The sequence below is a fragment of the Acomys russatus genome, chromosome 30, assembly GCF_903995435.1.
Source record: "Acomys russatus chromosome 30, mAcoRus1.1, whole genome shotgun sequence".
NCBI lineage: Eukaryota > Metazoa > Chordata > Mammalia > Rodentia > Muridae > Acomys > Acomys russatus.
This window is the reverse complement of record NC_067166.1, coordinates 34,409,664-34,437,578: the sequence shown is the minus strand read 5'-3', so window position 1 is coordinate 34,437,578 and position 27,915 is coordinate 34,409,664. Positions and strand designations below refer to the sequence as shown.

Genomic DNA, 27,915 nt, shown 5'->3' with positions numbered 1-27,915 from the left:
TTGAAATTATTTGTGTCCAGTTAGTTTTCCATAAAAGGAGGAGTGGTTGATAATCACAGATTTCATATGCCCGACTTCACCTTTGATATTGTTACAAGCAAAAGTATTTTTGTAAGTTTTTACCAATTGAAGATTTGAGCAGTTAGTCCTGCTCAAATCTGAAAAAATAAATTACATATTCATGTGTGCCATATAAGCCAACAAATATTTTATATGCCAACATTTTAAGAAATATTATGTGATTTGAAATACCCTAGGATAATAATGATGTTTATCTCAGGATCTTATACATTTTGTGTCTCCCAGATGTTAGCTTATTCCAAGCTACTCAAAGACGCCTGCTTGTTTCTTGCCTGGTTATAGCAAAACTGTACTCTTAAAAGTCCCATTTTCTTGTGAACTCGCAATTACACTGACAAAGTCATTAGGCAATTTTTAGGCTGTTTTAAATTTTTCAGGTGTCTGAAAACCTGAGATCTTGTAGACAAGTTGTAAAGCTCTAGCCTTGCAGCCACAGAACGGTGAAGATGAGGGCGTCAGAGCAGCTGCTGTATTGCTGAAGACTGCCCATGACGAACGACTGATTACCTGAGAGATAAGAGGTGAGTCGTGACGCACTGAGCCAGAGAAGTTTCTGAGCAAATATAAATTATCGAAAGATCCTTATGATTATCTCATCTTGGAGTTGTCTTTAAGAGATAAATTCATAGCGGGACATGGTGGCGCACGTCTTTAATCTCAGCACTCAAGAGGCAGAGGCAGGCGGATCACTGTGAGTTCGAGGCCAACCTGGTCTACAAAGCAAGTCCAGGACAGCCAAGGCTAACACAGCGAGACCCTGTCTCAAAAAAAAAAAAAAAATATATATATATATATACATATATATATATACACATATAACAATTATATGTCATACCATATAATAATTATGATAAAGATTTCCCTACTTTTATGTTTATAAGACAATGGTAATGTAGGAAATGCTACCAAACATAGAGACAACTGCACATCTCATGCTTGCAAATGGTCAAGCTTTTCATCTCTACTCAGGGGCAAAATCCATAATAAATGGGTTCCCTCTCTCAGATCTTGGAAGAAAACAGCTAATGAAAAAAGGGCAGATATATGGAGAAACACCAGCTGTGGGAGCAGAGAATATATTCCAATATTTTGCTCAATATAATCCAAGGTAAAACGCTAGGACAATGAGTGAGTAGCAATAAGTCTCACCAGCTCAACCCATCAGATGCAACCTGAGATGCGCGGTGAAAGTCCTCTCAACAAGGAGAGCATTCCGGCAGCAAAGCTGCATGAAGACGGAAGGCGCAGACGGGAAAGACACTGTGGCCCTGCCACAAGCAACAGAAATGAATGTTGAGATCGCCTGGTGTGACAAGCTCTTGCTATGTCTTACATCTAATCGTGTACATAGCATGGAGGAGTGTTTCCTACAGCAATGGCCTGCTCAAACCAACCCTCAGGAGAGGCTCATCAAGTCAACGGCCATGAAAAGCTTCAGGGCAAAGATGCAAGATACTGTTCCGCAGAAAACGACATGAAAAACTGGGGAAAGCAAGCCCCTGCTGTATTTAACTTACAGTCTTCTCTTCAAATCCAAATATTCCAAACGGAGAATCATTTGATGGGATGACAACAGTCAACACGGTGTCGTCACCTAGTCGGCCGCCACCAGCCACACTCACTAAGGAGACGCTGAATGTTTCTGCGAGTTCAAATTCAGCATCATCAATTACGGCTATTTCTATCGGTGCAGTGACCTATGAAACAAAGGGGAGAAGAGGAGGAAAGGAAGATTCAGGAGGGGGAAAGACATAATATAACAATAATGGTTCCTCTTATTTTTTCATTATTTTAGATGAGTGAAACAAAACACAATAGAAAAGAAAAACATAGGTTTTTGCATATGACGTTCAAAATACATTTAAGATAATATATATATGTATATCGCTTCAAAGTTAGAAATGTAAAATCTATTGTTTTCAAGATAAACTGCATACTTAATAAAACGGGCTATTTTATTGGTGAGATAAAAGTTAATGGATTTTTAAGCAAAAATTTCTAAATTGCATGCAGTTTCCAACAACCACCACACAAGCGTAAAACCCAGTGTACCCAATATTAATATTGTGTGACAGGAAATGGGACCATAAGCCATCACTCTGGGCTGGAGCCGCAGTTCAGTGGTATAGAGAGCACCCACTGCTCTTGGAAGGAACCCAAGGTGGCTTCCAGCCAGCCCCAAGTCAGGTGGCTCACAGTCACCTGTCACTGCAGAGGATCGGATGCCTGAATCTGGCTTCCTCGGGAACCGCCGCATACATGCACCAACCCACACACTGTCATACACATCATTAAAATAAAACTAAGTCTTTCAAAAACATTCTCACTGACTTCTTCCATCAAACCAGCAAGGAGAAAAGGATGAAAAACTAAACTGTTAAAAAAGTGTGTATAATCAGGACTTATGACCAGACTCATCGGGGTCTATGTAAAACATTTAATGAATATTAAATAAAACTGGGCCCAGCCTGTGATTTCACACGTGATCACCTCCCTCTTCACGCTAAAATCTTCGTCTGTACACACCACCTAAGCTGCAGTACTTTGATGCATAGATCATAAAATCAATTTCCCATCTAAAACTTTTAACAATGGGGACAAGCGAGAGATCAAGAAGCCACACCCAGGCACACAGAAGCTTAAACAAAATCAAATGAGACCACAGCCTGTTACAATGGCCATACTTTAACATGTACTATACAATACGGGATCTCTCCCCCGCCACACACACACACACACACACACACCCTTTTGCCCGTGTTAGGAAGTTTAAAAAACAATGATCTACAGAATGATGGTAAACAAGGAGAGCTCAAGTTCATGCTCCGATGAAAATGCCAGGAGTCTAGCTGCTTCGGCAAAAAAAGCTGATTAAGTTGCGACTGCTTTAATGTGAAAATCCCCCCTTCACTTGTGTCACGCTCGCCCCATGCTTGGTAGGAAACAATCCAAGTTTTGACTTTAAGAAACCATTATAGGTTTTTGCGCATAGGAAGCCTAGATTTACGTGCATTGTTTAGCGTCACAGCACCCCAGACTTGGCACATGCTATGTAACTCATTACAGGCAAAAGTCAGGCTAAACGTGGGTAGTTTCTGCTACTGAACAAGTTACGAACATGCTGGTGGCTCACACGCCTTTCTATTTTATTTACCAAGTAAGAACGTGTTCTGGGGAAATGGTTCAGGAGGTGAGGTACTTGCTATGCAAGCATGAGGACCCGTGTTCGAATCTCCCGAACTCCTGTAAAGCTACGATAGCATGGTCGTGTAATCCAGGCATTGCTAAGGTAAGGCAGAGGCAGAGAACTGAGAACCCACAGAATGGCACAGGCCAGCTACCTTGCCATGGGTAGCAAATGTAAATGAGGGATCCTGTCTCAAAGAAGATGGAACATGAGGATAAACGCATGAAGCTGTCCTGTAATTCCCACACACAGCCGGAGACACACACACATGCACACAGAGAGACTGAGACAGAGATTTTTTTTTTCTAATTACAAAACTGTCCTATTTGTACTTATTACAAGGGGCCCAGCTTACAAAACTAGTAACACTGGGGAAATAACTTACATTTATTGATTGCTTAACCCAAAGCTAGGATATTATTTACCGAACTTTCACAAATCTGGACAATTTTGTTCCTATTCTATCATTTTCCTCTTTGATTACAAATCAAGTTTTAAATAGCAGTAAGGAGTCACACACCACAAGTTCTCTACTTTAAAGTGTCTGCACTTGAGAGTTCTCGGTAGACATAAACAAAGAATAAGCGCTTTAACCACAAGGGAAAATACAAATTAAAACTACTTGGAGGGGCTGGAGAGATGGCTCAGTGGTTAAGAGCACCGCCTGCTCTTCTAAAAGTCCTGAGTTCAATTCCCAGCAACCACATGGTGGCTCACAGCCATCTATAACGTAACCTGGTGCCCTCTTCTGGCCTGCAGGTAAACAAGCAGACAACACTGCATACATAATTATAAAATAAATCTTTAAAAAAATAAATAAATAAAACTACTTGGAGATTTCATCTTTCTACAATCAGAGTGCCTATAATAGAACGCAAATAATAAGTGCTGGTGGAGATGTGGGAAAAGAGGAACTCATATATACTGTTTTTAGACATATAAAGTGGTTTAGAAACTATAGCATTGTAGATGAGCTTCAAAACACTAGAAATTGCGCTACCATATGACCCAGATATACATACACCTCAAAGTCTCTGCCTACATAGTACAGCGGAGACGCCCATCCATCCGTATCCGTTGCTGCCCTATCCACAATGGCCAGGAAGTAGGACCTGCCTAGGCATCTACCAGCCGACGCACAGTGGAAATGTGCAGCACAAACACGGCAGAGCCTTATTCATTGATGAAAACCTGAAATTATGAAAGTCATAGGCCTGCAGAACTAAAAGAACGCTGCGTGAGATGGTCCAGGCCAACAAAAGATGAACTCTGTATATTCTCCGAGTGGTGTGTTGTTTAACATGGCGTGGCTTGTTCTAGAAGGCAGGAGAAGGAAAGGAACTACTAGAGGGGGAGGGAAAGAGACGTGAGGGGAACGAGAAAAGAGCACATGTAAGACGGGAGGAGGGAAGGGTTAAGAATGGAGAGATGTGGGGCACGAAGGAGAAGGAGGAACGAAAGGGGGGAACATAGGGGAAAACGTTAAAAATCTGCTTTTTCTAGGCTTATTAAATGATGTAACGTTTGCAATGAATTCAAAGGGAGATATACTCAGTGTGGGTGAGCAACATGTGTCCTTAGTCACCACAGGTTACTACAAATTCCAGCACCAGGTGTGGGCTACCTTCCCTACAAGCTGCTGGCTAGGGAGGACCCCCAAACAACACAGCCTATCATCGCTGGTTTTGGTTGCCCACCACAACAGGATGGTACAAATGGGTTGACGACATCAGCCATACGTTGCAGATACAGAACACAGAAATCACGCTGCCACCGAACAGGAAATCCGTCCCGCTGGTTAGCTTTCACGGTAGGAGGAGAATGTGCTATGCAGACTGCTTAGGAAGAAGAGCTCTCTACAGTCCTGCCCTGAAGGAAAGGCTGCTAGCTGTGGCACTGTCCCACAGTAGGGATCTGGCTGGTGAAATACTGCTAGGATTATGAAGGGACCAGCCATCTGAGGCACATTCCCTAGGACAGGATGCATGCCTGGCGTTGAACACCTGTTCAAGAGCCTACAGTTGTGGCCTTGAGTAGGAGAACCTATTACTATTGTTTTGCTAAAGAGGGATGTTATAAAGTGCCCCCCCCCCAGGCACCCATGTGTATACCCAATACCCATGGGCTAGTCCTGCTCTCAACCCTTCACCAGGAAGCTTCTTAAAACTGCAGGTAGTGGGCTGGAGGGATGGCTCAGAGGTTAAGAGCACTGGTTGCTCTCTTCCAAAGGTCCTGAGTTCAATTCCCAGCAACCACATGGTGGCTCGCAACCATCTATAATGAGATCTGGTACCCTCTTCTGGTGGGCACGTGTACATGCAGGCAAGATACTGTATATATGATAAATAAACAAATCTTAAAAAAAAAAAAAAAAAGGCAGGCTACCAAGAAGAGACTTGATACCCTATGAGCATATACAGGGGGAGGAGGTCCCCTCAGTCACAGTCATAGGGGAGGGAAATAGGGTGAAAGTGCGAGGGAGGGAGGAATGGAAGGATAGAAGGGATGGGATAACAATTGAACAATTGAGATGTGATATGAATGAAGAAATAAAGAAATAAATTTTTTAAAAAAGAAAAAACAGAAGGGATGGGATAACAATTGAGATGTAAAATGAATGAATTGATAAATAAATAAATTCTTTAAATAAAGAAAAAAAAACCGCAGGCAGCAGCCACATAAGACTCATAATTGGTCAAAACAGCAAGAACAAGTGCTAATAGAAGATGTGGTCCTATAGAAAGCATATATACCCCCTCCTCAAAGCTCAGGGAACATTATGGAAGAGCGAGGCAGAAAGATCTTCAGAGCCAGAGGACAAGAAGGCATGTTACAGAAAGATGCCGGACATGGCGTAGCTATTGCCCTCACGCACTCACTGAAGATGGGATTACGTGCACAAGACCTGCACATGATTAGGCCCAGGAACATTTCACCAGGCATGGGAGTGGGCCTATGAAGTTCCAACCCTGCTCGAGGCACTAGACAATTAATGGCTGATGGGCAAGAGGCTGTGCACTCCTCAGTGCTGTAGCCAGTGAAAAGTAGCCCGTGCTCCAGGAAGGAACCTCCTACCCGTGCTCAAATGAGCAACCTAAGGAAATGTGGTGAGTCGCACACAGACAAAGGCACAACAACTCCACAGGAAGAAAAGATTCAGTGCGGGGGGGGGGGGGGGGGGGGGGGGGGGATGGCGAGAGAGTAATGACAATTATGTAACTAATGTAACTAATTCACTATATCAATCTGCAACTGTTCTGATCATAAATTGAAAGTAAAGCGATATCAATTTATAAATACTAAGAAATGAAATGAATAAAGAAACTAAAACTAGGAACAGAATAGTGAATCGGGCATTTTTAAAAATATTTTGCTGAGGGCCACGTAGGAGGAATAGCAAAAACAGCTTTAGAACTCATGGAATGTGGCCCACCTATTAGCACAGCCATGACGGGTGTGCCTTGAAAAGAAAAAGCCATGCTATTCTTGCCTAAAGTCTCAATCGGATATCCTCTCCTCTGACCCACTTTCTTGGTATGTAAAGTTTTTCATGGTACATATCCCTTGGACTAGTGTTTTGATATAAGTGAGTATATACCGTTTGTCTCTTTTTGCTTCTGGGTGAACTCACTCATTATGATAATTTCTAGATCAATCCATTTGTCCACAAATTTCGGGAATTCCTCGTTTTTAATAGCTGAGTAGTATTCCATGTGCCCCTTTTCTGACCATGTCCCCCGGATGGGGAGACCTGGTGGCACTCAGAGGAAGGATAGCAAGTTACCAAGAAGAGACTCGATATTCTAAGAGCATATACAGGGGGAGGAGGTCTCCCTCAGTCACAGTCATAGGGGAGGGGAGAAGGGGAGAAATGGGAGGGAGGGAAGAATGGGAGGAAACAGGGGAAGGGCTAACAATAGAGATGTAATATGAATAAATTAATAAAAATAAATAAATAAAATCTCCCCTTCAAAACAGAAACAAAAAAAGAAAAGAAAAGAAAAAGCCCTGATGACCACACGTACTGAAGATTTCATGCTGTTGTAGAGTTGGCTCTGATAAGCCCTGATGACCACACGTACTGAAGACTTCATGCTGTTGTAGAGTTGCCTCTGATTTTTGTCTTTACAATCACCCCACCCGTCATAATGCATGAATGGTATGAAAACTCTGAAGGGCCTTCCAGCCCCTCGCTGAATTTAAAGTTCAGAAAGGCACACTCCTGATAGTTGATATAGGAACTCTGAGCTTAGGGTACAAGAACAGTGGCCCAAATTAGCACTGGCTGACGTGACTCTCTCGCTGAATCTGGGCTGCTGATCAAGGTGATGATTAATTTCTTGGACCCATTTTTGCCCTCAGCTTCCTGATATGATTTAATAAAAATTGTTAATGAGTAGATGTGTACTTGAGGATGTAAAGTAGAAACAGCTGATTGTTTTTTATATAAAGGTTTATATTTGTGATTTTTGTTTGTTTCTGGGTGGTTTTTTGTTTGTTTGTTTGTTTGTTTCTTTTTGTTGGTTTTTTTTTTTTTTGAGACAGGGTTGCTCTGTGTAGCCTTGGCTTTCCTGGACTTGCTTTGTAGACCAGTCTGGCCTCAAACTCACGGAGACTGGCCTGTCTCTCCTTCTAAGTGTGGGATTAAAGGCATGAGCCACTACACCTAGCCCCGATTTGTAATTCTTTTAAGATATTTATATGATTATTAAGATAGATTTTAAAAAATACTTGATTCTTTCTTTGTAACTGCAAATTACAGCCTGCCAGTAAAGAGAAACTGGCTGAAAATAAATTACTTTGCTTGCTTCCACTTTGTTAATCTATATAACAAGTTGCTTAGTTACAAATGTAGGCAGGTTTGGGCCTGGAGAGATGGCTCAGAGGTTAAGAGCCCCAGCTGTTCTTCCAAAGGTCCTGAGTTCAATTCCCTGCAAGCACATTGTGGCTCACAGCCATCTATAATGAGATCTAGTGCCCTGTTCTGGTGTGCAGGTGTGCAGGTGTGCATGTGGGCAGAGCCCTGTATACACAATAAACAAATCTTAAAAACAAAAAACAAAAAACAAACGTATGCAGGACCTTGCAAATAATTTGTTTTTTACCCATAATATGTAAAACATTTGATCAGGTAAGGGTATTGGGAAATATCTTTTTTCTTTGAATACTCATTGTAATTGTTCACTTAAAGAAAAATAGAATGAAAGCATGTAGAAGGAATCTCTTGCGTCTGTATGGAAGCATCACCTGTCAATAAAAAGCTAATGGCCTATTAGCTGAGGCAGGAAATAAGGAGGCGGGACATCTGACAGAGACCGAGGAACTCTGGGGAAAAGACAGAGGCAGGAGAGTCATCCCAGGACTCTGAGGAGATGGACACATGAATTTGAGGAGAGGAAATTGCCCACGTGGCCCCCAGAATAGAATAAATGGGTGTTTTAACTTAAAAGCTAGTCGGGGAATGAGAAAGCTTAAGGCCTAGGCATTCACTCATAAAGAATAGTGTCTCAGAATCATTATTTCAGGAACTGAGTTAGAAAACCATATTGTGATTTTTGCACTGCTTAAAAGATTTTGCAGGAAAATATAAACTATGGGAGAAAAAAATAAAACTGTTGGAGCTTGCTCTTTGGAGTTTTGCTCCATCCATCAAATGTGTGTATGTATGTCCTGTATATGTACTGTTGTTAGAGCTTGCTCATTGTAGCTTGTCTTGTTTCATCTGCCAGGTATGTGTGAGTGTCTAATTCTCCCTCCCCCAGCCCCCCTTTCTTTTTTCTTTTCACTGGACCAGGTAAATCAGTAGACTTTTCCGCTGGCCACAGGGAGCATTTTGTCAGCCCCAGTGAATGGAGCTTCATTCCCTCAGCGAAAACTCTGTTGAGTGATCAGTCACCAACTCTATGCCCTGCCTCAGTTTACCCCGTGATGTCAAAGCTGGCCTTAGACAATATCTTTTGTTAAGATCTGTAAGTCAATTATTATCCTACTACATAACTTCTAGTTCACAGGAAGAGGAGATTAAAAAAAAAAAACAACAACAACAAAAAACAAAGGGAGGCAGAAAGATTGGAAGAGCCAGAGGTGATGGATGAAACCAAAGAAAGAGTGTCTTCCAGAAGACACAACAGTGCTGATGCATGTATAAACTCAGGGATAGTGGCAGCACAGGACCTGCATTGGTTCAAACTTGATGGGGTCCCAGAGCTGAGAGGTGGACACGGGCCCCCACCACACCCAAGAAGCCATCTGCAATTGATAATTCGTTTCTGCAGTGAAGTCCCACAGGGGTATACTTACTTACCACTCAGCACAAAAGAAACGCCGCGGTATTTTTCTAGACTTTTTGTCTCATTGTGCTTTCTTTGCACATTCATTTCTTGTATCAGTCTTTTGCTTGTATGTTTTGGTTTCTATTTCTGTGTATTTGTATGTGTTTCTCGCTTTCTGTTTTTGTTTGTTTGTTTTATTTTGTTTTGTTTTTTGAAGAGAGAGAAGGGTATGGAGTCAAGTGAGGAGGGGAAGATCTGGATGGATGTGGGGAAGGGGGAAAGCCTGATTAGTATGTATTGCATGCAGTTTTTTTTTTTTTCATTAAAAGCTATAAAAAAAGAATTCTTGTCATGTGATTAGCAGGCTATATAGTAATTAATAATACTTAAATTGCATTTGATAAAGAAAAGACTAGAATTCACTTACAGTCACTGATGCATGTTGACTTGGTAGATAAAGAAAAACAAAACAAAACAAAACAAAATAAAAAAGACCACCAAATCTGTTCACAATAAACATACTTGTCCAGCAGCAAACTGGAGCACGCCGTGAGACGGCTGGAAGTCCTCCGGGCCAGCACTGTCTGGGGTTGCTTTCCAATAGACATTTACCATCCCAAAGCTCCCTGCCAGCCGGACAACAGGAACTTGAAGAACATTCAAGGGCAGAGGCGCCTCAGGAGCGGTAATGACTCCACCAAGATCCTTCAACAAAGAAGAGCGTGTGAAAGGAGACGGAAGTTCAAGACTCTCCTAGTCAACATCTTGTTGAACTTATTAGTCTCACATATGTAAGAATTGCTTCAAACTTAGAGTGAGATGTAATGGGAAAAAAAAAAACCTGTCTGATTCTGTGGTCTGGCTCAGAGAACTCAAAGTCATCCATAATACAAACTGAATGCTTTTCTTTACACACATGTCTACAAATACATCCAAGCACTTTGCATAAAATGCCAAGGCCAGATCAGCAATGGTCAACTTTTCTTATCTTACTATAATTATGAGAAATTTTGTCTCACTCTGTCAATGTGAAAAGTAAAAACCCCTCTGGGGTCGTCATTTTCTTCTATGACTATCTCCGCCGTCTCCATCCTTGGCCTCCGCACCCGTGGCTGCTCTGCTGGGAAGTCGGGGTTCACGAGGTACACTGCGGTGATGGTGACGATGAGTCCTTCCTCCAGTTCAGGATCCTCATCCTGGGAGGGGGTGGGGAGGGAAAGGATGCTTCACTCAGTTGTCTGGATCCTGAGAGGATGCCCAGCTTCCTTGCCCATGTTGGTCTCAAATGTGTTGGCCTGAGTGACCCTCCTGCATCGTCTTGAGCAGCTGGAATTACAGCTTCTGCCCAAGTGGAATTTTTTTTAAACATTTCATTTGCATTGTAAACCTGATATTTTTCAGGAAGCAACTGACTGACTATACAGGAATGGTGACTCTGTTACACATAGAAATGATTTCTTGCCATATTTTAATATGTCCAACACATTCTCAGAGCATCCTCAGAACCTATGACATATTCAAGACTAATAATGACCTTTCCAAGACACCCACCACGGCGTTGGCAAACGTTTAAAATCTTGTCCCACGGTTTCGATCTAACTCTATCGAATACATTATACACATACAAAACCCAGAGAGAAACTCAGGAAAATTCGGTAAATTTTACATATATTGCAAAAGTTGCGGTTCTAGATGTAAATCTAGGTATAAGCAAATATTAGTTAATTTTGAAAAAGCATCACTGTATTTGTGTGAAAGTAATTAAAAAAAAAAAAAACCCTCAAGATGTAGAGTACCATACAGAAAAATGAAAGGTAAGCAGCTCCGTCCTACTTCCTCTCTGCCTTTGGTGCTTTTCTCTTGGTCCTCTGCACAAGGCAGGAAACTAACATCACCAAACTAACAGGAACACAAGTATTCCTGTATCTATTTAACAGCATGCGACGTGCTTAGAGTGTCTAATACATACTGTTATTAACCTCACATGTTATTATTTATAAGTGAACTACTTAAACACTTTGTGGCACTGCGTATCAAACACGGGGCCTCATGGATGCTAGGCAAGTAATGAGCTCTGGACCAACCCCCCCCCACCCCGCGCGTCCTGATAGTTACAGTTGCTATAACCTTATGAGACACCAACTCAGTGCTAGCACCTTTGATTTCTTATGCACATTTCAGGGGTATCCGGCTGTTTTCTCTCTGTGTCTCTGCTTCCCTAGCTCCCTTTCCTCTTTAGACAGAAAGAGGAAGAGGCAGTGAATGTAGTCAGCAAATTCAGACCTAAACCACCTAAATGTCCATCTCTATTGAAGCCATTGTATCACGATGTGAAAATTCTCCCCTGCCAATCAAATAATAAAAATAACTAGATTGACTTGGAGATTTAATTGATTCAGTTATTAAGGCAATTAACCAATTATCTGTGTCATATGGCCAATCAATCCAAAGTCAGTATTTCAAATGTATTCAAATCATTCCCAATCTAAAACAAATATAATAAATACACTTGCCATTTTCCCATCCATTAATAAAATATTTGAGTGGAAAATTTTCATATTTGTACTTAAAAGCATGGGGTGTCTTTTTTGTTTTGTTTTGTTTTTTGTTTTGTTGTTGTTTGCTGTTGTTTTTGGCTTTTTGAGACAGGGTTTCACTGTGTAGCCTTGGCTGTCCTAGATACGCTCTGTAGACCAGGCTGGCCTCGAACTCACAGCGACCCACCTGCTTCTGCCTCCCAAGTGCTGAGATTAAAGGCTTGTGCCACCATGCCAGGCTCTTAAAAGCATGTTTTAATAATTTCTAACTATTAGAGAATTTCAGGCTTATGGTTAAAAGCACATTAGTTTAGCTTACATATTTATTATAATCTATACTTACTGGCAAAATGACAACTTCAGCATGAGTCTCTTTTATGTTTTCTTTCATTATTATTACTGTGTCTTGCAACACATAATCTTCATTCTCAGTAGCTTGATTATTGATGTGCAGTAAGAAATTGGGTTTCGCTATCAAATGAATGGAAATGTCCCCAAATAGTCCTTTGTCTCGAACAATACGTAACTTAATAATGGTGATGTTCTCTAGGAGATAAACGTGCCTTGAGTTAATACGCTGTTCTGGGATCTGCCGATGTTGCTGCAAGCACTTGTGGTGGAATCCACTCTCTAGACAGTTAAGGACGTGGGGCTACCACAGAGACAGCAGCCTGCGGAGGAGTTTTCTATATTTTTGGTCTCCGCTCTTTCCAAATTTGTGCTCAAAATCATAATCCACTCTTGCATTACATCTGCTTTAGTCCTTCTGTCCCTACCATGTGGCCTCCTATGCTATGGCATACACTTAAAGTAAATCTGATGGAAGTCTTACAGAAGTGAATATATAGGGGCAGAGCATAGGCAATAGTTGTTGCATAAGACTCAGAAATTCCTCAAAAATGAGTACTTAAGTACACCATCATAATTTAATACTAACTGCTGAAAGAATGATTTGAAATTCTACAGCGAGGTGTCAATCACAAGGTTCAAAGTGTTTCCGAGAACCTATTATTTTTTTTTCATTAAATAGATTAAAATAATTTGTCATATAAATGTTTAAAAGATTTATTAATATCCTCACTGGTATAAACACATCTAATGATTGTGTTTATTTTCAAAAGGGAGAACGCAATTCCTACAAGTCGTTATGTTTCAGAAATATTAATTCAATGAAAATTATTTTATCACAGTCTATTGTTTTGGATCTTGCGTGGATAGTCATGGGCTCGTGCATATTACACATGCCACTTCCCCAACAGCTCTGTGATTAAAAGGAATCTGAAGTCAGTTCGTCCATTATTTTTATCTAAACATTTCAAGCCATCCGGTAGGTTCATTATAAATACAAGTTGTATCTAACATTTTATTTTAATAGGTTGATTGATCATAACCTATTAGAATGTTTATTCAACAGGAGAAATCAGTAGTTACTTAGGTAAACATTTCAGCACTCTAAGGCAGTAAGGACTGGCCGGTATACATATCACAGGGTGAAATCTCCTCCAGTTCCTGTTTGAGGGAACAGAATTAACACCTCCAGCACCAAGTCTGTCTCACAGTTTTGCTGACTGTTCCCTGAACCTAGTGAAAATACAGAGGAAATCTGAGTGTGGAATGCAAACAAGAAACAACTCAAATGAAAGTAAAGGCCAATCCTCTTAGCACGTTATTGTGCACTGTGTGAACTTTACCCTTGTTCATTCAAATGCTAATTTCTCTGCCCCATTGTTTGGTTTCAGTGCAGACATGCTTTGCAATGTTTCTGCTAAGAATCTCCTGTCACACATTTGTGTAAACATTGCTCCCATTTATTCTCAGCCTTGTCTATAAAAGCTGGAACAGGCAATGCAAGGTGACAGAGAGAGTAGGGTGGGGCATCTGATTCCACCCAGGGGAGGAAAAAAAGAGAGGAAGTGTGTGGGGGGGGGGGGGGCGTCGGAGGAGGAGAGGTCCAGGGGAAAAGAGTTGGAGCAGAGAAGGACAAAGATGCAAGTACTGTGGGAATTTGGGCTGGGAAGTAGATAGATTAGTTTAGACAATTAGAATAGTTTATAATGCTAAGTATTGGGCTCTCAACCCTAATTAAATAAATCTTAGTCTCTCTGTGGCATGATGTGGGAACTAGCTAGGTTAAAGAAAACTGCAGCCGTATTAATTTCCTGTATACAGTAATATTAATATTCCTTTTTACATATGGAGTCCACTGTCAGGCAGGTAATCCAAGATTAGGACAAAAGATTCAGCCATTAAACCAAGAGTTCCAGTCATGGGAGACAGATTAGAAAGCCAGGCACAGCTTCTTTATAAAATATCAAGTGTCTATGGGTATATGGGTTTATTTCTGGGTCTTTGATTCAATTCCATTGATCAACCAGCCTATTCCTATGCCAGTACCACACCATTTTTATTAATGTTGCTCTATAGTACAGCTTGAGATCAGGGATGGGGATTCCTCCAGAAGATGTTTTATTGTACAGGATGGTTTTAGCTATTCTGGCTTTTGTTTTTCCATATGGAGTTGAGAACTGATCTTTCAAGGTCTGTAAAAAAAAATTGTGTAGGTATTTTGATAGGGATTGCACTGAATCTGTAGAATGCTTGGGGTAAGATGGACATTTTTACTATGTCAATCATCCCGATCCACTAGCATGGGAGATCTTTCCATCTTCTGATAAACAGCTCTGAGATTCCATCTTACATCTACCAGAATAGCTAAGATCAACAATTCAAGTGACAGCACATGCTGGTGAGGATGTGGAGAAAAGGAACATTCCTCCATTGATGGTGGTAGTGCAAATTTGTACAACCACTTTGGAAATTAATCTGGAGCTTTCTCAGAAAATTGGGATTAGTGCTACCTCAAGGCCCAGCTATACCATTCCTGGGCATATACCCAAAAGATGCTCCACCATACAACAAGGACATTTGCTCAACTATGTTCATAGCAGCTCTATTTGTAATAGCCAGAATCTGGAAACAAACTAGATGTCCCTCAACCAAAGAATGAATAAAGAAATGGGTGCATTTACACAATGGAAAACTATTAAAACTATTAAAAACAAGGAAATCTTGAAATTTGCAGGCAAATGGATAGAATTAGAAAAGATCATCCTGAGTGAGGTAACCCAGACTCAGAAAGACACGAATGGTATGTAGTCACTTATAAATGGATATTAGCCCAACATAGATCTCCTCTGAGAGACTGCACCCAGCTGGAGGTCAGGAAAAATGCTGTAACTCCCTGCTGGACTCTGGGCAGAGTGCTGAAGGGGAGGGGGTGGGGGGATGGAAGGACCCAGAGGGTTCAGGAGCCCCACAAGGAGACCATCAAGGCTGGTGGCTCTGAACCCAGGGGAGCCTGCACAAACTGTTGCACTAACTAAGGACAATGCATGCAGTGAACCTAGACCTCCTGTTCCGATCTGGCCAATAGACAGTTCATTCTCCATAGCTGTGTGGAGAGCGGGGACTGACTCTGACATGAACTCTGGTGCCCCCTACCTGACCACTTCCCCTTGGTGGGGAGGCCTGATGGCACACAGAGGAAGGGGCAGCTGGCTATCTGGATGAGACCTGTTAGCCTGTGATCATATGGTGGGGGAGAAGTCCCCTTCTGTCAGAGGTCTAGGGGAGGGGAGTAGGGTGGAAGAGAGAGGGAGGGTGGGACCAGGAAGATAAAAGTCAGAGATAACAATTGGGAGGTAATCTGAATAAATTATAATAAATTAAAATTTTAAAAAGGAAAGAAAGCCAGGCACAGCCCCTTTAAGAACTCCTGTGGTGGAGGGCCTGTGAACAGCTGGCTCAAAGCAGTCTCCCAGGCAAGTCCAGGGACTCACAGAGGGCAAAGACCAAGTTTCCTAGGCCGGCCACTGCAGTGGTGGCCAGTGGATACTACGGTAGCATGGGGCCTACCCCTTCCTGTCTGGAGGGAGGCCTGGCCTGCACAGCAGAAAATAGCTGGGGTGTGGCTAAGGGCAGCTTGAGGTGCAAACCGAGAAGCCCCAAGCATCTGATTGATTGAATTTGGAAAACAACAAAAATAGAAGGGAAATTGTGTATAAAAAGTCTTGAGTCATTATTCTAGGAGCTTGGGGACTGGAGGCCAAACTCATTCAACACAATCTTTGCTACCAAAGCAGCTTAAAATTAACATTTCTTTTATAAAAAGCATGCTTTGAGAAATTAAAAATACTTTAGTAAACATTACTGCAAAGTGATTCCGTAGTTATAAATCTTAAAATAAATTTGAAAGGAGTATAGCCTATCAAACAGAAAGTCACATTTAAAAAGAATTGTACATTCCTTTCGAATATTATAATTAACATATCCAGAAATGTTTTCTTTGAGCCTAAAACATCTTTACCAACACTTACCTCTGGGCTCTGGCACTCTCGTTAAGAGGGAATCGGTGTGCCAGCCCACCACACCATAGGGAGAGTCACTGGGCAGGATGGTCAGCAGGGATGTGCTTCCGTTCTGGTCAACAGTAGCACCTTTCAGTGGATCTTTAACCCCCTCTGTGACAACCCTGGTGAGTGTGACAATCACAGACTCAGATAACTCAGGCTCATCATCCGCAAGAACAGTCAGAGTGATTGTAGACAGTGCCTGGTCCTCTGCGAATGAAATCTAAAAATTTAAAAAAACACAGTTTTGCTTATACCGTGACAGTTAATATAAAGCAGTTATCTCGTGGCATATTAAAATCATGTCACAAAAAAAAATGTCAATTTCTTATTTTCTTTAATATGACCACAATTTATAAACCAAAGATGATTCTAAAACATAATGTTTTTCAAACAAACCAAATGTCTTTCATATTAAAACTAGAAGATTGAAAAACTTAAAGCATTTCAAAAACTTGAGTTAATACTTGTATCCAAATTAGCACTATCTTGGTGTCTACTTTTCATTATAATATAAGGGACAAAGTCTCTCAGGATTCTTAGTTGGTACCATATGTAAATCTCTAGATAAAAGGAAGTAGTTTACTAGCTTAAATGTTTTAATCTACAAAAATTTTGCAGTAATTGATAGCACAAATGGATGTACCGTTTAGCAATGAAGACTGATTCAAAAGAAAGAAGAGAAAGACAAGGGACGCAAGGCTTCCCTTTTCCCCCCTCTTGGTCTCTGTCTGATGTCAAATTCAAATTTGTTAACAAGAGCCTTTGCTAACAGGGATTCATTCACTGTGGATGTCATTCCTACAACATCCATCCTCATATCCATTTACAGATCAATTATTCAAACTTTCATTGGGGTCTAGGCATCCACCTCTCCTATGAGCCAAACCCATTCTATGTACATGAAGTGTTTTGGGGATGCAGCCAAACAGAGTTGACTAAACACTCACTACCTATAATAACTGCTTTATATTACCTGACACAATCGGGCTGCAAAAGCAAGTAGTTATTACAAAGGGGGAAGAAAAGACAGTAAATAAAATCTAAAGCATCTGCTTTGTTTACCCCTTATAAAAAAAAATATCTACCAATACATACATAACATAAAAATAACTCTTTCTACTGTGCTGCCCAGCGAGGTGCAGGGTCTGCTCTCCTGAGTGTTGCTGCCAGTGAGGGGCAGGGCCCGCTCTCATGCTCTCATGATCCTGCGGCTCGCTCTCCTGTCTGCTGCAGGTGGTAAGGAGTGCAGGAATGGTAAGGCTTCCTTTCCTCACCCACACCACCACATTGCCAGCTGGCCAAGCCAACTCTCACCCCTTGAGGCCAGCTCACCCATGTCCATGCCAACAGGGCCAAATCTTGTAAAGACCAGGCAAGGCTTACTCTCAGGGCTTGCTCTCCTGAGTGTTGCAGCAGGTTAGGGGCTGGTACAGCTTTCCCATTCTTGTGCCCTCAGGGCTGACTAATCTACAACTCCCACAAGCAGAGCAAGCTCTCTGTCCTGCCCAGGCAAGGTGGAGGGCCAGCTCTGCCCTTGTGCTGCAGCTGGTGAGAGGCATGGCCAGCTCTCCAGCTCTCCTACCTACTGCAGGAGTCAAGGGTCAAGAGGGCAACTCTCCCTCTCCCACACCACTGCACAGAGGGGGCGGGGCAGGTGAACTGGCCTCAGGGGAATGATGAGTGTGGAGAAGCTGGACCCACAACGTATCTGCCATGCAGTGATGTGGGCTAGAGAAGAGATACCCTTCCTCCCCTCACCACTCCTTCCAGCCTATGGCCCTGAGGATTCCCAGCAAGGATCCAGTGTGGACAGTGCAGCAGAAGCCAGAGGCCTCGAACAGGAAAAATGACTCATTGCAATGAACATCTGCAAGTAAAGAAATATAGACAAAATGGCATCTTGTGGGGCACACTGTGACATAGTACAGCTTCCACAATAAAAATGTTCTTTTTCTTTTGGAGGGGAAGGTTGCAAAGGCAGAGGGTGGACACAAAAGGACGGGGAGATGAGCGGGATTGGGGTGCATGATGTGAAATTCGCAAGGAATCAATAAAGTTTTTTTTAAAAAAAGAACAAATACTAACTTTCAAATGTCAAGGAAACAGGCAGTTAAATTTTTAGCTATTAATCATGTTCTCATAATAAACTAGAGAAATATACTTCAATGCATACAGAAACCAAGATACAAGTAGTGGTTTGGGTAATTTATGTAGAAGAAGTGTTGAATAAAGAGACCGCTAAAACATCCTAATACATTGTAGTATCACTTTAAAATGATAAGAACCTAGAAATGTTGAACTGTCACACACATTTTTCCATGTGATAATGCCATAAAAGCTCCTTTTTGGTGATTATTGAGAAAATATTTGGGCAAAATACTCATCTATGAAATCCCAGACAAACGGGGGGCCCAGTAAGGTTATACTTCTTAAAGGTAGTTAACAAAAGGCTCCTTGAGCCATTTTAGTGAGTCAACTGTCCCTTTGGTCATCCTGATTACATTTCTGAAACAGAGCCATCGATTTTATGCTAACCTGCGTGGAGGATAACGCGATCCTCTGCCCAGACGCCTGCTTGTGACTGATGGGGCCCTTAACTACTGGGAGCAGAAGATTCAGGAGTTTACTTTAGAGATAGTCCTTAGCTTTAGCAAACGATCTCCATCACAGTCAGCCCCCACCTAGAGGGACCCTAGTGAAGAATGCCTCAGCCCTGAGCCTGGGATGGCAGCCGAGCACCAGCTTAGACAAGGAGCTCTCCCCCAGAACTGACCTCCACTGGAACTGCAGTTGCTTATCATCGTCTCTCACTCTCCATGTTCCTGCCCTCCTCACTTCCGTATGATTACTTCACGTAAGCTTCCTGCCCACAGTTACCAACCTCAGAGTCTATCGACAGCAAATGGAAACTGCTTGAGTCCACGGCTTTCATCAACCTTTCTGTACGGACACCTATTTCCCTGACTTGTTTCTAAGTACTCTTTCTGCTTTTCCTCTGCCTTGACAGTGTTTCCATTCCCTGTTTGGCTCATTTTATCTTTCTGATAATCTAATGCAATTTGGTTAACTCAACCAAAAGCGTTCATTTTATGGGTTCATAGACAGTTTTTCTTTTATAGAAAAAAAAAAAAAAAGGAATAACAGACCTAGCCTTAAATTGTATCGCAGTATATTGTGACTTGCCAGGATCCAGTGTTTACATGGCTAAACTCAAATATTTCTTCTGATAAGCAGGATTTGGTCCCACGCATCAGAGAATAATAATCATGATTTATAAGTGCCTTCTCTAATTCTGTAAAACACATACCACGCCCGCAGTAGGAAATACATCACTGACGCTTCCAGCTGCCTCCCATGCTACCGTTACACGGCCGTGCGTCCCTTTTAAGCGTTCGACATTCAGGGTCACCAGGCTGTCCCGCTCCATCTCCTCCACTTGCTTATGCAACGAGTTCTGAAAGGTACACAGAAAAGCACAAGGCCCTCTTGAGATACCTAAGTAATCTCTTCTTTGTCTTGCACGGCCACACATTTGCAAACTTTTCAGTTCTGAGCAATCTGAAAAGGCGTCATGTGAAACACAGCCGTTAACAACAACGATGAGGTATAAAGTGTGGTGCTCAGGCTTACAACACCAGGAAGTCGGAAGCCGGCAAATTCGAGTCTGGCCCAGACTATACAGGACAACCATCTCAACATACATACATGAGTAGCCTAAGCCATTAATTGTATTGCATTGTTTTTATGTTTGTCATGCTGGTATATTTTGCTCAGTGGACATATATTACTTTTATACCCAGCATATCTCTCTTTTTAAAGCGATACACACAGCATCGCAAGGCTTAGACTAGCAAGAACTGGATCCAGAATAACACGGAAATCTTTTGTCTCTGGGTAAGGTCTGGTCATCCCTCCAGGTTTCCCTTTCCTATTAGTAAATTAAGAGTTAGACCCAGAAGTCTCCGATGCCCCGCCCAACAGCAACAGCATCGTGAGAACTGAGACACTCTCGCAGCACTTGCTAGTGTCTCTTAGGCTTAAGTGCCTACCCTGAGAAACACTTAATTAGCTGGCTTGTTTCTTCTGGTGATGTTTCATTCCTTACCTCATAGTCCGTACCACGGTTCTTCCAGCCAGGAAGAAAAGAAAAAAATGCCTGTGTTGTGTCACAATTCCCCCTTCCCAGGCATGCTTCCTTGCTCCAGTTGTGTCTCCCACTCTGTGAGAGTTCACGCTTTACCAGATACCACAGGCAGCAGCTCATGCTAGCTAGTTAAAGAACTGTTCCTCAAAAGAAATCCTTTCACCTATGCCCAACCTTTCGGAATTGTGACAGGAACTTATCGTCCACAAACTCCATGCCTCAGCATCATACAATTGTATCCGCGCTAAATAAAAAGCCTCTCGTGATGTTCGAGTAAGTTTATGATTTTACATTCGGCGACATTTATAGCTAGTGACAGTTGGCCCTGGGTTGGACCTTCTGAAAGCATCCTTGATTTCTCAATAAGGCAATAATATTAAGAATAAAGATGCTTTTAAAAAAAAAAATATCTCCTACAGGATTTCTCATGTCTTCTTAACAGAGGTCATTTAAAGAGACCCCCTCCTTAATACATATGGAAGTGTCATTTAAATAGAGATCCAACCACAGGGAACACTGTACACAGCTGCTCAGTGCCTCAGAGTAACACCATCAAATATTCACAAAACGTCAGGTTTTAAAATGTAGACATAATTGACTCAGGAAAGGAAAGCCTTTCCTTGGCGTCATGCCCCGCGTTACTGACGGTTACTAAAACAGGGCCTCCAGAGAGCCAGGAGACGCTACCTGAAACTCCACTAACCCCCATCTTAAAGGCTGTCCAGATACAAGTGACCTGTACTGAGCAACTCTGCTGATGAATTCTACGGAAGGGCCTGCAGGAACTCCAGATTGTATCTACAGGAAACCACAGGGCGGGGAAGGGGGGGAAGCGGGGGGGGGGGGGTGGCGTTGCTAGCCAGACAATCTTCCTGAAGAGAAGCCTTGGGTGAGAGAATGGAAGTGGTATGGCATGTGTTAGCACTCAAGTTCTCAGCTCATTATCCTCACAGCCTTGCCCTGCACACTTGTCAGAAGCCCCAAGAAGCCTTAGAAGGTCCCGTGAATGTCATCTTCCCTCCCCGAACGAAGGCAGGCGCTCCCTAGCCGTCCAGCTGGGGACATAGCGTCCTCCGGTGCATGGACTTTTCAACTCTAATGAAAAGAAACTGATAACAGATTAAATTACCCAGCTCTAAGTATCATTAAGAAAAGGCATGACACTAAGGTTCAGATGGCAGGCACCAGTTGTCAACCACACAAGCCCTTTCTGCTAAGGTGTCCCTGGGGAGAGACCTGAAGAAACTAATGAAAATGTGAGCACCTGGTAGGGGCAACTCCCTCGAACACACGGTTCAAATTTTGAAGTTGCCCTATACAACCTGGGAGTCCCTGTCCACATGTGACTGCTGGGTGCTTGAGATTAGCAGTCGCTAAGACAGAGTAGTAAAAAGAATGTATTTTTTCAGCAATCTTTTATGCAGACCATGCTGAAATTACCACACTCTGGATACAACGGGTTAAACAAAGCATACTACTCAAGTTGGCTTTCTTTTCTCCTTTCACTGTTCATAAATGCGTCTTCTCGAAAACAAAACGATCAAACTATTTCTGCGCTCATGTTCTATTCTATTCAGCTTTTGCTGGGAAAAGCCCGGGGAACAGTGTGGGCAACCGTGTGATCTGCCCCCTGCAAGCAGGTGAGGATAATGAATGCACAATCCTCATCCCCCCCCAACCCCCTCCTCAAACTAGCGCTTCGCAGCTGTCCATGTGGAAGCAAAGGTTAAATTCATGCTTCCCGCAGTTTCATCATGTGGTAACTAATGAACTGTCACAGTGGGCTCTGATCCATGTCACCTTCCACTTAGAATATGTTCACCACACACTAGCTAAAGTGACCTTTTCCAATGCAGGTCATTGACTGGAATGCCATGCCACTTCCTCAACACCTCCCAATGCTCCATTCCCCTGAAGGCCAAGTTCACTACGCCCTAAGGGACTTGTGCAGCTGTTAACTTAGCAGGCCTGATTGCTAGCCCGTGAGAGACAACGTCACAAGGCGAATCCTCAGCTAGTGTCTAAGAGTTTGGTTTGCAGGAGGTCCCTTCCACTCACAGAACGGATAAGTAGCTCCCATGCACAATTTATACAAATAATACGGCTTATGCAAGCATCTGTGGTTCTTCTGAGATCTAAAGCTTTGACATGTGTGAGGCAGAGGATGACCACATGATATTAACATCTACCTTTCTTCTCATTGGTAAAGGAATATGAAACCCATGTTTGGAAGAGCCTGAAGGTTTTCAAAGTGCTTTCCTTGAGGAAAGAAGAAGAGGCACCCACATCCAGCGCAACGCCTGGAGAGTTATAAGCCTCCCTACTCCCCCCGCCCCCACAGTTACTGTTCTATTGGTATGAGATGCATGTGATAAAACACACGATGTAGTGTATCTAGTATCTGTTTTGTTTCTACCATCTGGTTTAAGAAAAAATTTGGTTTTTAAAAATGATAGTACCTAAAGCAAAATACTGTGACAAGACTAAATAGTAATGCCTTATTGTCAATACAAGTAAACAAACAAACAAACAAAAACACCAAACAAACAAGAACCCAGAGTCCCAGGAGATCCAATGCTTAAGTCTGTAAACTGTAATGTCGCTAGAGCTCTCTGTAGACCACAAAGCAAGGGAAGGAACAAAGATTAAAGACCAGGGGCTGGAGAGATGGCTCAGAGGTTAAGAGCACTGGCTGCTCTTCCAGAGGTCCTGAGTTCAATTCCCAGCAACCACACGGTGGCTCACAACCATCTATAATGGGATCTGATGTCCTCTTCTGGCCTGCAGGTATACATGCAGGCTGAACACTGTATATGTAATATGTAATAAATAAATAAATCTTAAAAAAAAAAAAAAAAAAAGACTGAAGACCAGATCAAGTGTCACACACCCCTTGAAAGCTTATTAGAACTAACTTGTCAACACTTGCAGAATTTCCGGTCCTTTTACCTGGGCAAACGCGATAACTCCATAGGCATCGTCATTAGAAAGAACAGTGACTCTCACGTGACTGTTAATGCCAATCTCCGCTCCTCCTTTCGGATTCTTAAGCTGAACTCTGAAGGACTCGTCTTCCTCAGGAACCGTGTCATCAAGGATGTTCACTGCTATTATTGCATCTCTGTCACCAGGCTCAAATATCAGTTCACCTAAACTAGCATGAGAAACAAGTATGAAACAAGTCAAAGATGACCATGGATCAGTATATATGGTACGTGAGTCCCAGATTCTTATCACAGTGAATAATACTGAAGTCTTACAAGGGTCAAAACATTTCATAAGTAAACTTTTCATAGACACTAAAAATATGGATAACGAACAGATGTCTGGCTTGTGAACGGCTCCCACACTTTATGTAAAGCAGTAAGTCAACGAGAGGCGGAAATCTGGTGGCATACAAAGCTGCAGTGAGGTCGAAAACATTACATACAAAATGTTGAACCTACCTAGGAATAAAGTCAGACTGGCTGGAGACGGAGGTCAGCTCATACAGATGCGAGTGAGCGGCTCCCACTAGAGCAATTAAAGTCCTGCTTGAGTTCAGAGACCTCACTGTAACAAAAGCTGCATTGCGCGCAGCAGGTGCCTCCAGAACAAAAGAGAACTCACTGCGCTCTGAATTCCAACAGTAAAGAGCGGACTGTGCTTGGCCAGTTAGAAGTACGTGAACTGGAAGAAGGAAAAACAAGTTACAGACCAGAAGCAACTTGTGCCCACACACGCTCTCTCCACAGCTCCAAAGCCCAACCCTTCCAACTCTCCAAGGTCCACACACTGATTTCTAGACTAAACCAAATACGATTCTGTTTTTAAACATCGTGATGTAAGTAATTTTTGAATGTTGGGCACTGACCAATTCGGCTTGACACTCTACGCATTATCTGTTCAAGAAAAGAAAAGTAACGGATGAAGAAACCAAAATGGATTTTGTATTCTTTCATGTCCATCACTAAACTTATATAAAATACTCATTCTATCACTACCAAATGTTTCACTTTCAATTTTTCCTCTCTAGTCACCACCACATACATTCATAACCAGCAGTTGTACCAAGGAGAAACAAAAGTTTATCATTCTGTTCCATAATTATCATATAGCCCAATGAGCTACCACACAGTATTCACGTTTGTAATTTTTAAAGTTTTATTTTTTTATTTATTTCATGTACATGTCGGTGTGTTGCCGTGTGCAAACCAGGTGCCCATGGGGGTCAGAGCACAGCTCTTGGGGATCATCTTTACAGCAGTTGGGTTCTAGGATGTAACTCTGATGGTCACGTTTGGCAGCAACAGCCTTTGCTCACTGGGCCATCTCACCCACACAAATTCCTAATTTTAAGATTTAAGTACTAATCTCCATAGCTCTTCTTAAATATATTTAATACCTCCTGTAGAATGAATACTCATTGTTTGACATTTGAGGTTTTCAGTATTAAGTAGAAATAAAATACTTATTTTTCACTTAGCAAGTTATTCAAGATAATTAATCTGAAGAATATGATCAACCTTATGACAGTTGGAATATGCTCGGCCAGGTCACTTTTGATGTTACCAGGACTTGTGCTTTTGTCAACTGACAGCAGTGACATGCATTTGCAGCCACACAGGCAAGGAGAGGGGTGGCTTCAAATACTACATCTAATACTAAATGCTCTTCAGACATAAATGGAGTGGGACTGGGGAGCCACAGCGAAATGTACACAGAATCTAATGCTGACTGACAGTTCTTGGGAGCAGAAGGCTGTTTAAGAAGACTGAATGGGTATTACAATAACATGAATCTGGAAAGGCCAACAACCACCTTCTCATACGCTAGCCCCCAGGCTACAGTCCTGGCTCCCACTCAGCAAAAACTCCTGGTCGTAGGTGCTTAGTTACCATAATGTAGTAATTAGGCTAAGTAATTTAGGTACTGTTGCATGTTCCTAAGAATTGCATAAAGGTAAAAATAGGAAAATGTTAACAATATATTAGGATCTTTAAGTGGTCCCATACTTTGCACAAAGCTTTGTAAATTACAGACATTCCAAAAAATAGAGAATTTTAAAAGTGTCCCTTTTAAAGCAGTCAATAAAGAGAATCTCTCTGTCTCTGTCTCCATGTCTCTCTGTGCCTTTTTCTCCGTCTCTTCCTCCCTCCTTTTCCCATAAAGGGCACTGTAAGTTTTAGGGTATGGACCAAAATCCTTTAATTAACCCATATAATTGATGTAATTAACCTCTGTTCGCACCTCTTACCACTGCTCATCACTGCTTGTATCTGGACTACACTGGGCTCGTTTTGGTTGTTTCCAGAAAGTGCGTGCTCACTGCCAGTACCAACCTCTTTGTACACTTTGTGCCCTTTGCCAAGAGCCCATTCCCAGCTCAACTCTTTGCCTCTGATTTAACCCATAACTCCTAATCCCATGATTATTGAAGAAAGCTTTGTATGCAGCTCAATTTCTCTCCAATGTTTTATTCAATTCTTTCCTGGAAATTGTCTGTTATAGCTATAGCCTTATCTGTCACACATGTAGTCAGAGAGAGAGGGAGAGAGGGAGGGAGGGAGGGAAAGGGAGAGGGAAGGAGGGAGAGGGAGGGAAGGAGGGAGGGAGGGAGGGGAGAGGGAGGGAAGGGAGAGGGGAGAGAAAAGAGAGAAGAGAGAGAAGAGAGAGGGAAAGAGAGAGAGAGAGAGAGAGGTCTCTTTCTCCTACCACATGCTACAATTCTGCAATGGAGAGACCACATGTGACTTGAGCTGCCCTTGTTACCACAGGCTCTTCCACTGTGACTGTCACCTTAGAAAATCTAGTAACCAATAAAGGAGACATAAAGAAGGAAGTGGCAAATCTACACATCCTCGCAGCCTTTGTCTTGCTCGTTTTCCCTCTTCTGTTTTCAGAAGTCAGTCATCGAACTAACGAAAGCCTAAGTATGTGATCCCATGCCCCTGGCTCCAATTTACCATTTTTAATAAAACATTTGACATATATAAAATAAGAAATCCTTTGAACATTCTTTAATGCATACTTTCAGCTTTCAGGACTTTATAATAGCTATTCTGAGTAATTTCTACAGTCTTTTCATGTCTCTACATCTTCAACTCACAGAAACAAAAGAAACAGTGAGACCTCACAATGGGCTCTTCATAAAACCTCTGGCAGAATTTCTCCTCAGTTCTTTTAGAAAGTGCACCTAATATATATGTGTGTGTGTGTGTGTGTGTGTGTATATATATATATATATATATATATATATATATATATATATATATATATATATATAAAACAAAATCTTTAAAAAGAATTCTATAACTTCAATTAACAGCCAATTTATGCAGTACACTTCTTTCCTTAAAAACATTCATTAGGCAACTATTGTGAATATCAGTTAAGTGGCTGAGGTAGACCGTCCACCCATTAGAACACTTGAGGTAAAAGAGAGGCAGAAATGAAAGGCCCAAAATTAAAGAATAAGTAGGAAAAAAAAAAAAGGCCTGAACAAACATAAGGAAGGATACGGAACGTGGTGAGTAAGTCAATCATCGAGCGAAGAAGAAAGCCCATCCCTAGTGTACGCCATGGGAGAGCATCAGGGCGCATGCGCACATCCGTGTGAGCAGGCTAAGGTTCGATTCAAGGCCTCAGGCTAGAGTAAGACAAGTGTGGAGGCTGGAAAGCCACACAGTCAACCAGGTAGAAATCAGAGGGTGTACTCTGAGCGCAGAGCCTGGGAGGAGGGAGGAGGAACCATGGAAACAAAGGAAATTCCTCCAGAGAACTTTAAAAAAAAAAAAAAAAAAAAAAAAAAACAGGGCAAACCTCTCATTCAAACTCAGTGGTGGAGGGGGAGATTAGTGACCCTGTCAACAGGTGAAGCACCTAACAGAGAAATTAGGAGTTAGGATTCCACAGGGGAAAAGAAGCAAAAAAACAAAACAAAACAAACAAAAAAAAAAAAACCAGAGTCCTGTAGATTCGGGATGATCTTCTAGTCTCCTGTCATTTGCTCTGCATGTACTATCTGTGCAATTTCACCTATCCTCAAGCACCGGAGACAGACCTGAAATGGAAGGCCCCGACTTCCTCCTGACTGGGGGGGGGGGGGGGGGAGGCACACCTCTTAACCACGCGGGATGCTCTAACACTGCCTCCAACTACAGCCGCCTGGCACCAAGCTGGTGACTGCTTCCACGAAACGCCTTTCCCCTCCAACCTTTCTCAGTTTCAAGACTAATCATCTCATAGTTTGCCAAGGCGTGAGAGTTTTGATGCCCACATTCAAATAGGCAGAAGTCCTCAG

General features: G+C 42.2%; 1 protein-coding gene across 1 annotated transcript in view; it reads right to left on the bottom strand.

Moving 5' to 3' along the window:
• Adgrv1 (adhesion G protein-coupled receptor V1) overlaps positions 1-27,915 on the bottom strand; it is a 469,943-nt gene that overhangs the window by 338,080 nt on the left and 103,948 nt on the right. Inside the window, exons 49-56 of the mRNA XM_051172399.1 lie at positions 24,080-24,302; positions 23,583-23,787; positions 19,797-19,943; positions 16,454-16,709; positions 12,421-12,623; positions 10,560-10,736; positions 10,063-10,245; positions 1,599-1,778 (exon numbers count right to left, since the gene is read on the bottom strand). Coding sequence (XP_051028356.1) covers positions 1,599-1,778; positions 10,063-10,245; positions 10,560-10,736; positions 12,421-12,623; positions 16,454-16,709; positions 19,797-19,943; positions 23,583-23,787; positions 24,080-24,302 — 1,574 coding nt within the window. The remainder of the gene's footprint in view (positions 1-1,598; positions 1,779-10,062; positions 10,246-10,559; positions 10,737-12,420; positions 12,624-16,453; positions 16,710-19,796; positions 19,944-23,582; positions 23,788-24,079; positions 24,303-27,915) is intronic.